Genomic DNA, 13,949 nt, shown 5'->3' on the forward strand with positions numbered 1-13,949 from the left:
ACCTCTGCCTGAATCCAGTTCTCTTTATACAATATCATGGTTTCTTCTAACTCAAAGGAAACATGGTTCCATACTGTAACAGTGCTTGGCAGTGCACTTAGCAATTAAATAAGAAGGATACAAAGTGCTACTGGGGATGGGGGTAGAAGTCACTACTAAGCTGGGGAGATTTGGGAAATGGTACCTGGAAGACACTTAGCAGTATTTTGAACAGAAGACTTTTCCTGCTTGAGGCCTGACTTAAGAGAGCCTTTGGCCTTAGAGGCAAGTGACTTCTCTGGACTCATAAGGAGAAGGAAAGGAAAACAGGTTAAACAGCACTAGATTTGGAGCTAGAAAATCTAGGTTTGAATTCTAGCTATGTCATTTAACACCAGGATGATCATTTCTCTTATTTGGGCCTCAAAGTTCCTCATCTATAAAATGAGGACATTAGACTGGATCCCCTTTAAGGATCCAGCTCCGATATTCTGGGGTCCTTTGATTCCATCCTCTTATGTCTAAGTTCTCCTTTTCTACAGTAGAGCTTATACATCTAAACAAGTAAGGGAATTTGGAAGTAAAGCTCTAAAAAAATTTCCTATGAGAATGAAGGTTATGTTTTACCTAAATTGTATATCACCTCTAGAACCTAGAATATAAGTCTGTACTTTTTTTTTTAAACTCATGTCATTTACTCATTTTATTCATGTCAAATGATTTTTTTCAAGGAATGAAATGACATATAACAAGGTCATTTCTCTTTCTGGGCCATAGCTTCTTTATTAGTAAAATGTAAGGGTTGTTCTCAATATTAAAAGTACCTTCCAATTCTAAATCTATCTCCTGTAACTACAACTTCAGTAATCTTTCAATTAATCCATCCTTCATCTTAGCAAAGTAGGAAATAAAATCTTCTTTCTTTCTTTTAAGAATAAGAGGACACCACTTAAGCCAGAGGGCTAAATTACCAGTCACCTTCCATAAAGTTAATAGCAAACCAAGGCTCAGTAACATTAATCATCCCTCAAATGAAAAAAAAAATTGCATTCAAGGAACGAGACTCCACAAAAATAATTATTACTAATTAACTCATTATACTAATTTAACCTTTTCATTTCTCACCCAGTTGACTTCCTATATATCATGGAACTTATCACAGGGCAAGATGAAATCATCTCTGAAACTCACAGCTCCTCAGATCATTTCCTATCCCAGCTCCAGGCCTTCCTCATGTCCCCAGCCAGATAACATTCAGTCTACCCTCCTTTTCAGTTTGTTTATGTGTAGTCTTCCTCAGTAAACTGTAGATCAGGGTTTATCATATCTTTCTTTGTATCCCCAGCGCCTAGCACAGGGCCTGGCAACATAGCAGGCGCTTACTAAATGCTTACTGTCTATTATTAGGGAGCGAGGGGACCGCAGAGTAATCCAACTACCTATTTTACAGTTGAGGTTTAGAGAAGGGAAGTGATCAGCGCATAGTTAGGCAATGTCCCGGCCTTCGCACAAACCAAGCATGGAGTATAACTTTCCTTTAAAACCCCCACCCTTAAAAAGAATCATTATAGATCCATAGCTCACAACATTTCCCGCGGAGGCGGGACGGTGTACGATGCCGTGCACACGCACGCATGCGTGTGCACGGCATCCGCAGGGGGCGGGCATTCCGCCCGGAGGGGCGGCGGTGGCCAGGCCCCAAATCCTGCTGCAACTTTGCCCTAGGCCCGCCCGCCCGTCCGTCCCTTCCTCGGAGCGGACGCACCTCCAGCGTGTAGCTTTGGCTCATATTCCGGTAGCTCTCCCAGGCCTCGGCCCGTGCCTCCTCGTCCATGTTAAGGCGGCCGCAGAGCTCGTCAAACCGCTGCCGTGTCTGAGGCGCCGGCGTCTGTCCGACAGGCCCACCGAGCTCTCCACCAGCCTCCTCCCCGCAGTCCTCCGCCGATACTTCCTCTTCTGCGCCGTCCTCCTCCTCCTCCTCGGAGGCCCCCGACGGCGGAGGTGGCTGGTCGGCCCCTGCTGGCATCGCGCTCAGCTCCGCGGCGGCCGCTTCTTACGCGAGCGGGCGGCTCCGGCCCGGAGCCATTCAAACCGCGAAGCGCCCGCCCGGCCGGCTGTCCCCACCGCGCCTGCGCCGCCAACGGTTACGTGGCCGCTCTAGCAGCCGTAATTGCGAACGCGGCTTCCTGGAAGCTGTAGTCCACGTCGGGTGCCCACGAGGGACAGAAAACCCCATTTTGTCTAAAGCGGAGATCCTTGGGTTTTTAGGAATTTAGGAGTTGAGAGAAGTTCCCGACTCATTTAAATCCACACCTTTTATTTTATAGTAGAGTTAAATTTGCTCATCCCTGGGGCTAGGAATAAGACGGGGTGGGGAGATACACAGAGCTTTAGTTTCCAATCCCCACGCACCCCACGGTATGTTCAGCGGTGGCACGACCTCGTTTTAGTAAAGGAGAAACTGAAGCAAAAAGAAGTTGTTAGGACTCTAAGACATAGCCTCTTTAGAACAGAAACCGAAGATCCGAATAGACTGACTTGTCCAAGTTCAAACAACTAGGTACTGGCATAACCGGGACTGCGATCAGCCCTCACTCACAATGGTACTATCTACCCTGGCAATCTTACTCTTTCAGCCTCACAACTCTCATCACAGGAGGGAATAGTTAGAGGAGGAAATCTGAAGAGTTTGGTCCTTGTCCTCACTCCATACAAGTTATAGCTGTATTGAGCTTCATGGAGGTGGAAATCAATTCAGTCATCTGTTAAATAAGATTAAATGTAACGAAACATTTTTGTGTTCTGAAAGAAATGTTACATGCAGAATGAGGAAGGAGAATTTGAATGATACACATGTAGTACAATGTAAAAAAACTGGCAGCAAAATTAAAATACTTTGATCAGAAGGGGTCACAAAAGCAAATAGGGAATTTTATTAAAGTTGATATTCAAGAAATTTGCAAGTAATTCAGAGTTTGCAATTGTAAATGATCTTAAAATTTTTAAAGTAACTTTTTATTATTTACTAGTACTATTTACTAATTATTATTTTATTATTATTCTTAATAAAGTTAATGGGATTCACCTAGATCTCTGACATTGCTTCCAGGTCTTAGAATCTGAATATGAGACATCATAGGAAGGCCAATAAAGACTTCTGTTCTTGGATTAAGTTAGCTTGGATTTTAGTCCCCAGATCAGCCATTAACTCAGTGTGTTATCTGGGACAAATTCTATCCCATTTGGGACTCATTTTCCTCATTTCACAAATAAGGGAGTTGGGAACATATGGTCTACAACTTGGGCTTCTTCTTATTCTGAGTGCTGTTTCCCCCAGCACTACACTGGGAGGCTTCTTCAGTCTACAACTCTCATCATGGGGAGTAAAAAGTTGCAATGATATCCTGTGATTTTATGTCCTTTTAAAATACATTATTACAACTTTATGACCCCAATTAGTCCAGCACCTGCTTAATCTTACCAAGGCATCCTAAAATGATATATGGCCAAAATGGCCTTCCTTAAAATTGGTTCATTCATAAATTCTGCCTCACAGCCTGGGTTAAGGCTTATTTCTCAAGTCATTCTACTAACCCTCTAAAAATACTGTTGAAGCCTTATTTGATGCTTGCACTTAGCAACATAATAGAATACTGTATTAGGAGAAAGGTGATGGGTTTGAATCTTAGCTGCTAATCACAAACTATGTGATCTGGGGAAAATTTTGCCCTAGTTTCAACATCTATAAAATGAAAAGGTTGGTCTCTACCATCTCTTATAGGTCCGAAATTCAGTATAACTATTCCTAAGGGGCATATATTCAGACCCTGGGTGGCCAGCTAAGTAGAAAAGAATTAGACCTGTAGTTGGGAGACCTGGGTTCTTGTTCTGGTTCTGCAACTAAATAGCTGGTTGACTTTGAGCAACTCACTTTCTTATATCCTTTTAAATCCTAAGCTAGAACAGAACCCAAGTGGAAAGAACATGTGTGTCACACACTCCTGAGACCAGAATTTCAAAACATAACTTGCCTTTTTTTTCTTTATACAAAACAGCACAGGGAAAGAGTCTTATATAAGAAACTTTGAATCTGTTACTACTTATTAATTAAAACCCTTATTCTCTATCTTAGAATCAATACTATGTATTAGTTCCTAGGCAGAAGAGCAGTAAGGGCTAGGCAGTTGAGGTTAAATGATTTGCCCAGGGTCACCCAACTTGGAGGTTTTTGAGGTCATATTTGAACCCAGAACCTCCTGTCTCCAGGCCTGACTCTCTCCACTGAGCCACTTAACAGCTGCCCCTTTCACTTATTTTTTTAAAATACATCATAAAATCATGTTCATTTCCAAGATCTCCTGCTTGTGATTCATCCCAAAGTTTCCTCTGTTTTTTTTCTATATATTTTTTTCATTTATTTTCAATTAAAATTTAAAATGAATCCTTCAGTGATGTTCTTTGGTGGGGGCAGAGGGGTATGTGCACACTATAATTGCTAGGTTTCCTCTGTCCCCTAGTAATAAGCATGGTTAAACAAACCCAAATCCACACATTTGCATGTTCAAAAAGGTATGTTTTGTTTTGAACCTAGAGTCTATCACCCCCTCTCTCAGGATATAAAACATCATTTGTAGAAACTGATTGCTAAAGTACTAAAAAAAATTTGCCTTTTTTGTTCAATACTTCTTGGATGACATTTTATCTATGTGGATACTCCCACCAATGATGCAGATGACAAGTGATCCAGGGCTGCCTCTCTTGTATAATTCTTCCATGCGTTCTCAGAAATCCTCGGGGAGGGGATGGGTAGGTGGGTTGGGGTAGGAGTGGGGGATGACCCACCCAATGTGATTGGCACCTTTCTTTAGATTTCCTGATGTAGCTGGGATGGGTATTAATGGAGTATCTGGATATTTCCTTTATTCTCATCACATTGGTTATGCTACATGTATTTATCAAGCACCTGCTATGTGTAGCTAGGGATACAAAGACAAAAATGAAAGGCTGCTCTTAAGGAGCTTGTTTTCCAAGGGAGACAACACGTGCATACAAAAGTATATACAAAATAAACACAAGGCTTTTTTTTTTTTCTCCTCAGAGGGGAGGCATTAAAAGCTGGAAAGATTCGTAATAGTTTCATATCAATCTCACTTGGGTTGAGTTCTGAATGAAACCAGGGTTTTTTAGAAGTGGAGGTGAGAAGAGAGTGTGCATTCCACACATGGAAGATAACCAGGGCAAAGGCCAAGAGATATAGTGTAAAGAACTGACAAGAAGAACATTTTGGCCAGGCCATAGAACATATGAAAGAGGGTAAAGACTGGAAAGATAAGTTAAAGCTTGGTCTTAAAGGGCTTTAAATATCAAAGGGGTTTGTTTTTCATCATGGAGGTAATAGACTGCCACTGGAGTTTATTGAGCAGGGGAATGAAATGCTTCAACTGGAGATTTAGGAAGTTAAGTTTTTACTAAGTACCTACTATGTGGGCAGCATATTTCAACATAAGTCATCAGGATTTCTGATTAATCACTGTATTTGTCAAAATTATAAGTAAAGACAGATACTGACATTTTGTTTTTAATTCGCCAATGTCTGCCTTCTTACTCTCCTTTACACCTCCTACTAGCCCTCTGAGAACACAAGAAAGGGTCTTGATTCATGGGAATCCATCAACCAGCACACATTTATTAAGTTCCTACCATATGCAAGGCACTATGCTAAGTGCCAGGAATGCAAAGACAGCAATGAGAGTCCCTATCTTCAAAGGATTCTCTCAGTTAATAAGCATTTATTAAAACATCTTTGCTAAGCATTAAGAATACAAAAAGACAAAAAAGACACCTCTTACCCTTTAGGAGATCGGAACCCAAAGGGGGGACAACAAATATGTTCAAATGAGCTTATATGCAGGAAAAATTGGTAATAGTTAAAAGAAGGAAGGCACTAGATTTAAGAGAAGTTGGAAAGTTTTCTTTAGAAGGTGTGATTTTAGCTGGAACTTGAAGGAAACCAAGAGATGGAGGTGAAGAGGGAGAGTATTTCAGGCAAAGTGGACATCAAGAGAAATGTTGAGAGCTGAGAGATGGAGTATCTTATTAAGGAAATAGCAAAGAAGTCAGTGTCACAGGACTGAAGAATATGTGGAAGGAGAAAAGGGTGGAATAAAATGTAAGACTGAAAAGGGGAAGAGGAAACAATTTATGAAGGACTATGAAGGTCTAATATCATATAGGAAACCCTTCTCAATCACTTTTAATTCTAGTACACAGGCCTTTAGTACCTCTGTTATTTCCTATTTATCTTATACAAAGCTTAGTTATATATAGTTGTTTGCTTGTTGTGTCCCCCCCATTATATTTTTTGAGATTCAAAAAAATTCATTTAATTAAGATTATTTTTCCATGGTTACATGATTCATGTTCTTTCCCTCTCATTCTCCCTCCCCCTTCTGTAGCCAACGAGCAATTCCACTGGGTTTTACATGTATCATTGTTCAAAACCTATTTTCATATTATTACTATTTGCAATAGAGTGATCATTTAAAGTCCCCCCATTATATTTTTTAAAATTAAATTTTATTTCAAACAAAAATCAGCCTGCTCTCCCTCTTCTCTACTCTAGTCTCTCACTCCATGTTGAGCAAAGAGGAAAAACAAAACCCTTATTAAAAGAATGTAGTCATATAAAACAAATTTTTGCATTGGTCATGTCTAAAATCTACTTTGAGTCCATCACTCCTCTGTCAGGAGGTAGACAAGATGTTTCTTCATGAGTCTTCAGGAATCTTTTGTTAGTTATTGCATCAACCTGAGTTTCCAAATTTGTGTGTATATTTATAAAATGTTTATTCTTGTGTCTATATATATATATGTGTGTGTGTATAATTATATAAAATATAGACATTTTATACACAAACATAAAAATGTATGTGTTTATATCGCATTCAATTTATTTTATCTATCATATATAATATGTTGGGTAATATATGTTAATATGTTATATTACATAATATGTAATTATATATAAAAACACTCATATTTCATTTTAATTGGCCAAGATCCTCTATCTCACTTTCTCCTCTAATCCCTCCCCTTCATTGAGAACATAAGAAAAATAAAACGCATCACAGACATATAAAGGCAATGAAAATAAACATCCAAAAAAGTATGTCTCTTTCCACGTTCTTTATCTTTCACTTCTCTATCAGAAGGTAATGAATGTGTTTCATTGTTAGTTCTCTGCAATCCTGGTTTGTCATTAATGAGTTCAGCATGATAGTATTCTGTCACATTTATATATGATAACTTGTTCTTCCATTCCTCAGTTTATGAGCACCTCATCAGATTCTCACTCTTTGCCATCTCAAAAAGAGTTATATTTTTTTATGTACTTAGAATTTATTTTGCTTAGGACTAATCCCTCCTTTAGAGTATTCTTCTAATTCCCCTTTCCCTCTTCTTCCCTCCTATTTCCATATTGAAATGTATTTCTGTACCCAAATGTATAAGTGTGTTGTGTGTGTGTGTGTGTGTGTGTGTGTGTGTGTATGTGTATTGTTTCTTCTTTTGACCAGTTCTAATGAAAGTAAGGATCCAAGTGTTAGCTGATTCTCTTTACTCCCTCCTCCTTATTTGTACATAGATTTCAATTTTGCACCTGGATTGCCCAGACACTGCCCAAGAGACTTTTCTGCCTGACTTTCTAAGTTGTCTTGGGATCTGAAATTTTTTCACTTCATCCTTTTGTTGGTTCTGCTGTTCTGGAATTCATTTTCAGGTATTGCTTTATACTTGCTTGAAGGTGAATTTGGAAGGGCTCAGGGACAGAGTGATTTATTCCATCATCTTAGCTCTACTTGCTATACATGTAGTGTTAATATGTATGGTGTATTTATGTGAGGACATGGAGAATCACAGTGAATGGACAAGCATATTTCTTCCTCAGGAAACAGTAATCAATACTTATAGTATCATAATATTGCTCTAGAAAGGGTCCATCAGTCAACTCCCCAAAGGCTCCTTTCTCAGACCAAAACATCCTTCCCTAGCCAACAGTTCCCTATAAGTGTTAAATGTAATTTCCATGAAGACAGGGTCTATCTCTTGCATTTATATACCCAGCACTTAGCAAAAGGTCTGACACATAGTGCTTAAGTTTTTTATTCACTCATTCATTCATAAAGGTAATGCTTAGTATTTTCCAGTGTCTGGAATGCACTTCCTTTCTCACCACCCCTTCAAGCTATTCCCTTTCTTAGCCAATCTCCTAGAAAAAGCTGTCTATATACTTCACATTCTCTCATTCATTCCTCAGTTCCTGGCAAATTAGCTTCTGATCTCCTCACTCAAATGAAACTGCTTTCTAGATTACCAAAGCCCTCTTAATTGCCAAATCTTTTCTCAGGTCTCATCCTTCTTGCCTTGTTTGCTGTATTGACAAAACCGATCACCTTCTCCTCTTGGATATTCTCTCCTTTCTGGGTTTTTGAGACATAAGCTCTCCTGATTCTCATTCTATTTGTCTGAATACACATTCTCAGTCTCCTTTGCAGGCTTATTATCCATTTCATACCTACTGTGTTCTCCCAGGGTTTGTCCAAGGCCTCTTCTCTTCTGCCTCTGCATTCCTTTTTGGTTACCACATCAGCTCCTATGACTTTAAACTATTGTTTTTATACAGATGACACAACACAACAGACGTTTTCTTATCATATATATGTGTGTGTGTATATATACATATATATATATATATATATAAAATGCATGTGTGTCTATGCATGTGGCACTTCAAAATAGATGTCTTGGAGACATTGTAAACGCACATGTCTAAAACTGAACTTATTATCTTTTCCCCAAACCTTCCCCTCTTCTAACTTTCCTATTTCTGTCAAAGACACCAACCATTTCTCTCATCTCCCAGCTTTGTAACCTTGACATTTCCTGGCCTCTTTGCTCTCCCTCACCCTGTATATACAAAATCTCGTCAAGTTTTCTGTTTCAACCTTCATTTCCTGTGTCTGACCTTTTCTCTGCATTCCTACGGCTAACAGTTTCTTGCCTAGGTTATTATTGCAACTGTCTCCCAAATGGTCTTCTTGCCTTCAGTCTTTCACTAATCCAGCCCTTTGTACACACTCTACCAAAGTAATTCTCCATAAGTACAGATCTAGACACAGGGCTCCCCCATCTCAATTAAATTCAGTGGCTCTCTATTGCTTCGACAATAAACTATTAACTTCCCCCACCCCCTTTTTTTAAATATAGGACTTTGGGAGTCTTATATAGACTGCCCCCAACCAAACGTACCACACTCTGTGATCCAGCCACACTGGCCTTCTCTCTGTTGCTCACCTGACACTCCATCTCTGGTCCCTTGGGCCTTTGCTTTGGTCATCCCAAGTATTTGTTGGACTGTTTCCCTTTCTTACTTCTATCTCATAGATTCGCTTCTCTTCTTTTAAGATGCAGCTCGAGCTGCTTGAAGTCTTCTTATCTCTCCAACCACTAGCATTCTCTCTCCCAAACTACTTCTCTCCCCACTGATGTTTGTAAAAACGTGTTCAATTTTGTATATAATTGTATTTACTCACTATATTCTTATGTGACATGTGTATCTGCATATACATAGATATACATATAATTACACATGCATCATCTTCCTCACTAGAATTAAACTCACTGTGAGTAGGGATTATTTCCTTGTATTACCTGCATCTTTCACCTGGCAATTGAGTAGTTACTTAATACTCGATTTGTGGCAGTTTTAGTATTTTCTACTTTTCTTGTTAATTCTGTCTGGTTGTCAGTTTAATCAAGGGGAATGACATTCCTTTCATTAGAATTTTTTTTTCTTTATTTAAGGCTAGCTCTTTACCATTAACAAACCAATTCATTATTATATTGAGTGAATAAATACTAAATAGTACCATTACTATTAACTACTCAACTGTGTACTTGAGCAATCTAATTAATGTTAAACTAAAAAAAAGTGTTGGGACATGAATGAATGAATGCTGCCTTTACTGTTCAGCACTGTACTAAGATGAAAAAACATGAAAACTTTTTTTTTGTAAAGTGACCTTTACCCACTTGTGAGAAATTTGTTAAGACTACATTGTCATCTGCCAAAGCTATGTTCTCAACAGCTTATTACACAAAATATCCATTACCTACTAATTTCAATCAAATATTTATATTACTAAATGTTATGCTATTATATGACAAGATAAAAACATTTCTTACCTATTGAATAATTTTATCTTGATTCAGTGGTTGTTGAATTTGATGAACATAGAAATCAATCCCTTTGAATCCAGAAAAAGGTCTCTTAAAATGACATAAACCACAACTTAGACCATTATTATTGATAAGTGGGAGTTACTGAAAAGGTAGTAACATGACTCTCACATTAATATGAATTTTTTGGTTTTGAAATATAGATTGTAGTCCATGAGTCCAATCATTGTGGTTCCTGAAAAGTATCATGTAAACTGAGAATCAAACCATTTATTTATTTTTTTTTTTTAGAAACCCCTACCGTCTGTAAGGGCTAGGCAATGGAAGTTAAGTGACTTGCCCAGGGTCACACAGCTAGGAAGTGTCTGAGGCCAGATTTGAACCTAGGACCTCCCATCTCTAGGCCTGGCTTTCAATCTACTGAACCACCCAGCTGCCCCCCAAAATCAAAACATTTAAATGAATATCCTGTTGATACTCTTGTAAACTCTATGTATGGTACCCTGCCCCCCTACTTTTTATGTAAATTTTATTTGATCAGGCTTATTTAAAATAATATATATGTAAATGAAAACCACAAAATGGGTATTACGTGGCATTATTAGTTTGTACACACTTGATTATGTTAGAGGTACCGAATGGTATCGTTGAAATGAAAAATGTCTTTGAGTACAGGACCACCTGTAGTCTCACTGAAGTGTTTCCCTCTTGCATAGGTTGCAAACAATCCATATTTTCTCAGTTGGAGTTATCTTTGTCCAAGTTTTCTCATGAATCTTTCACAAATCAACTACCAGTGTTTATGTAACAAGAAAAGATATAACTTGAAGATTTGCACTGAAAGTCCAAATATAATGTTTACATTGAACTGTTGCAAACTATATTTAGATGCATATTATGTGTTAATAATAAAAAAAAAACTTCCACTTATGGACTTACAAAACATTTTTTCTGTGTGACCCTGGGCAAGTCACTTGACTCCTATTGCCCACTCTTACCACTCTTCCACCTACCAGCCAATACACAGAAGTTAAGGGTTTAAAAAATAAAAACAAAAAATGTTTCTTAAACGTTACTTCATTTAATTCTCACAACAACCTGGTAAGGTAGGTAATGTAAGTATTATTCTTCCCATCAAAGGAAGCACAATCAGTGTGATAACTTACCTGAGATCATGAAGTGGTAAAGCAGAATGCCTGGAGACTATTACCAGACTTCAAGTTCAGTGCTCTTTCCAGTGGTAAATGGTCTTACCAATGGTAAATTTGAGCAAGCCTTCAATTAAGAAAATTTCAGAGCTGAGATGGATGTAAGAGATCAGCTAGTTCAACCTTCTACCCAAAGCTGGAATCCCCTCTATAATGTTCCTGATGTGGTCTTCTAGTTTCTGCTTGAATACTTTAAAAAGAAAAAATAAAGCTTGCTATGATGAGGGCGGGTTCCTCAAATTGTAAACAGAATGCTTTATATCTAATTTTGCTCTACTTACATTGAAGTGCCATCTGCCACATTGGAATTTCATTTATTATTTAAATTATAGTACCCAGTAAGAAGAACATACTCACAATTAATCAACCAATCAAATTGGCGTACTATACAATTTAGGATATGGTATATGAAACCTTTGAATAATTATTGTGATTATCCAAGTTGTTAAAATAGTAAATGGTTTGCATTTTAAGAACCTAAATGCTTATCTTCAAATCACTTTTTGATGAAAATCTTCCTATAATATATACATGTACTAAATATAACCATGTTTGCCTGATAGCTCACAATCATGAACACCAATGATCATACAAATGATGTCTTCAGGACCTACTTAAGTATAGCAGGACTATTTGCTCCTACACTAAATGCCCGAGTGCTATAGTAATTTTAAGACCTCACATCTGCTTTTCAATTGACTGGAATGAGAAGAGAAAAATTATACTCAATACTATCAGGATGCCATCTCTCTAGTAGGTCTTCTTCCTCCTAATTTGCTTCTAATCTTCTGTAGATTAGGAAACCAGATCACCGAGTTTGATAAAATTGTGTCTAATCAAGCTCTGAGGAAAGACCTGAGTTTTTCTCCTATGAATAAAGTGCAAGAGCTTTAAAACAAACAAAAAACCCTTTACCTTTTGCTTTTTTTGGTTTTAAGGCAATTGTGGTTAAGTGACTTGCCTAAGGTCACTCAGCCAGGACGTGTCCGAGGACAGATTTGAACCCATGACCTTTCGTCACCAGGCTTGACTATCAACTAACCACCTAGCTGCCCCACAAGAGCTTTAATATATATGTTTTGTAATATTCATCGAAGCTACACAAGGTTTTTCAAAGCTACATATGTTGAGAAACCTTTCGCTAAAGGAAAATTAGTTTAGTTGTAATTCCATTAATCTGTACCACTTATAACATTTTACAGTAGTTCAAGTATCAAAAGCACTAAGCATCATATAACTCACAATGCCACTCAGATTTATAAAGTGACTTCATCATACCATTTTTATTCCATTAAAAAAATCACAGCATAATTATCTTTGTGTTTTCAGGATATAGTCTTCTTGAAAAACTCCTAGATCTGTGATTACCACAGGAGCCAAGGGAAAAAAAAAGGTTATAGTATTATATTCCACGCTTTCTTTTAGCCATCTAAAAATTGAGGATATCAAACTTCCATGTAGTATTATGATAATAAGACAAGTTGAGATTTTTAGAAATGGTCTTATGTTGAAAAGGGACTTCAGAAGTTATCCTTTCAGTTAATTCTGTTTGGTCTTTTATTTATTGAAATTTCTTAGGTCCTCAATTTAAGATAAGCACTTACCCTTTGACCCAGCATTACCAATACAGGGTCTGTATCCCAGAGATTAGAAATAAAGGAAAAAGACCTACTTGTACAAAAATATTTTTAACAGGTCTTTTTCTAGTGGGAAAGAAGTTCGAACTGAGGGGTTGTCCATCATTTGGGGAATGGATGAATAAGTTGTGGTATATGGTCATAATAAAATACTGTTGTGCCATAAGAATGACAAACATAATGAGCTCAGAAAAACCTGGAAAGACTTATATGAACTGATGCAGAGTGAGGTGAGCAGAACCAGAACAATATATACAGTAAATGAAATAATATACAATGATAAATCGTGAAGGACTAAATGATTATCAGCAAAGAAAGTCAAATGGTATCCACAGCTAAAGAAGAACTATTGGGAATTTGAGTGCAGATCAAAACATGCCATCTTCCACTATATTTCCTTCATGAGATTTCTATCGTGAATGTGATATGTTTTCTAACATGATATGAACAATATGGAAATATATATTACATGAAAGAATGGGTAAACCTATTCACCGCCTTGGGAGGCAGGTGAAGGGTATGGAGGGAGAAAATCTGAATTCTAACATGTACAAAAATAATTATCAAAAATTGTTTCTATGTGTAATTGAAAAAAAAAAGAATTCAAGCACTTATAGGAGTCTTTTGTTGAAAAATTTAAACCTGAATGAGGGATGAAAATACACTATAAAAATTTTCAAATGGATTTACAATGGGTTGGCTAGATCAAAGTAATGCTTCACTCTGAGCAAGGAACAATCTCTGTTCTAGTCTGGTTGCATACACACAGAGTAGACTTCTTTATGAGAAATAAAGATTGTCAGGAGTAGGAGGAATCACAGAGATCAACTAGTTCAATCTTTTTTTACAGAGGAAGCAAGAAAGGTTTCAACAGGCGTGACCACAGTGA

At 37.7% G+C, this 13,949-nt stretch overlaps 1 protein-coding gene across 3 annotated transcripts in view; it reads right to left on the reverse strand.

The window, feature by feature from the left end:
- The window catches only part of RBL2 (RB transcriptional corepressor like 2), a 42,232-nt gene extending 40,213 nt beyond the window's left edge, over positions 1-2,019 (reverse strand). For all 3 annotated transcript variants that reach the window (XM_044664146.1, XM_044664145.1, XM_044664144.1), the window contains exon 1: positions 1,745-2,019. In XM_044664146.1, the coding sequence (XP_044520081.1) occupies positions 1,745-2,005 (261 nt within the window). In that variant the 5' untranslated portion in view covers positions 2,006-2,019. The remainder of the gene's footprint in view (positions 1-1,744) is intronic.
- Between the last annotated feature and the right edge of the window lie 11,930 nt (positions 2,020-13,949).

This window comes from Gracilinanus agilis, chromosome 2, assembly GCF_016433145.1.
Source record: "Gracilinanus agilis isolate LMUSP501 chromosome 2, AgileGrace, whole genome shotgun sequence".
In the NCBI taxonomy this organism is placed as follows: Eukaryota; Metazoa; Chordata; class Mammalia; order Didelphimorphia; family Didelphidae; genus Gracilinanus; species Gracilinanus agilis.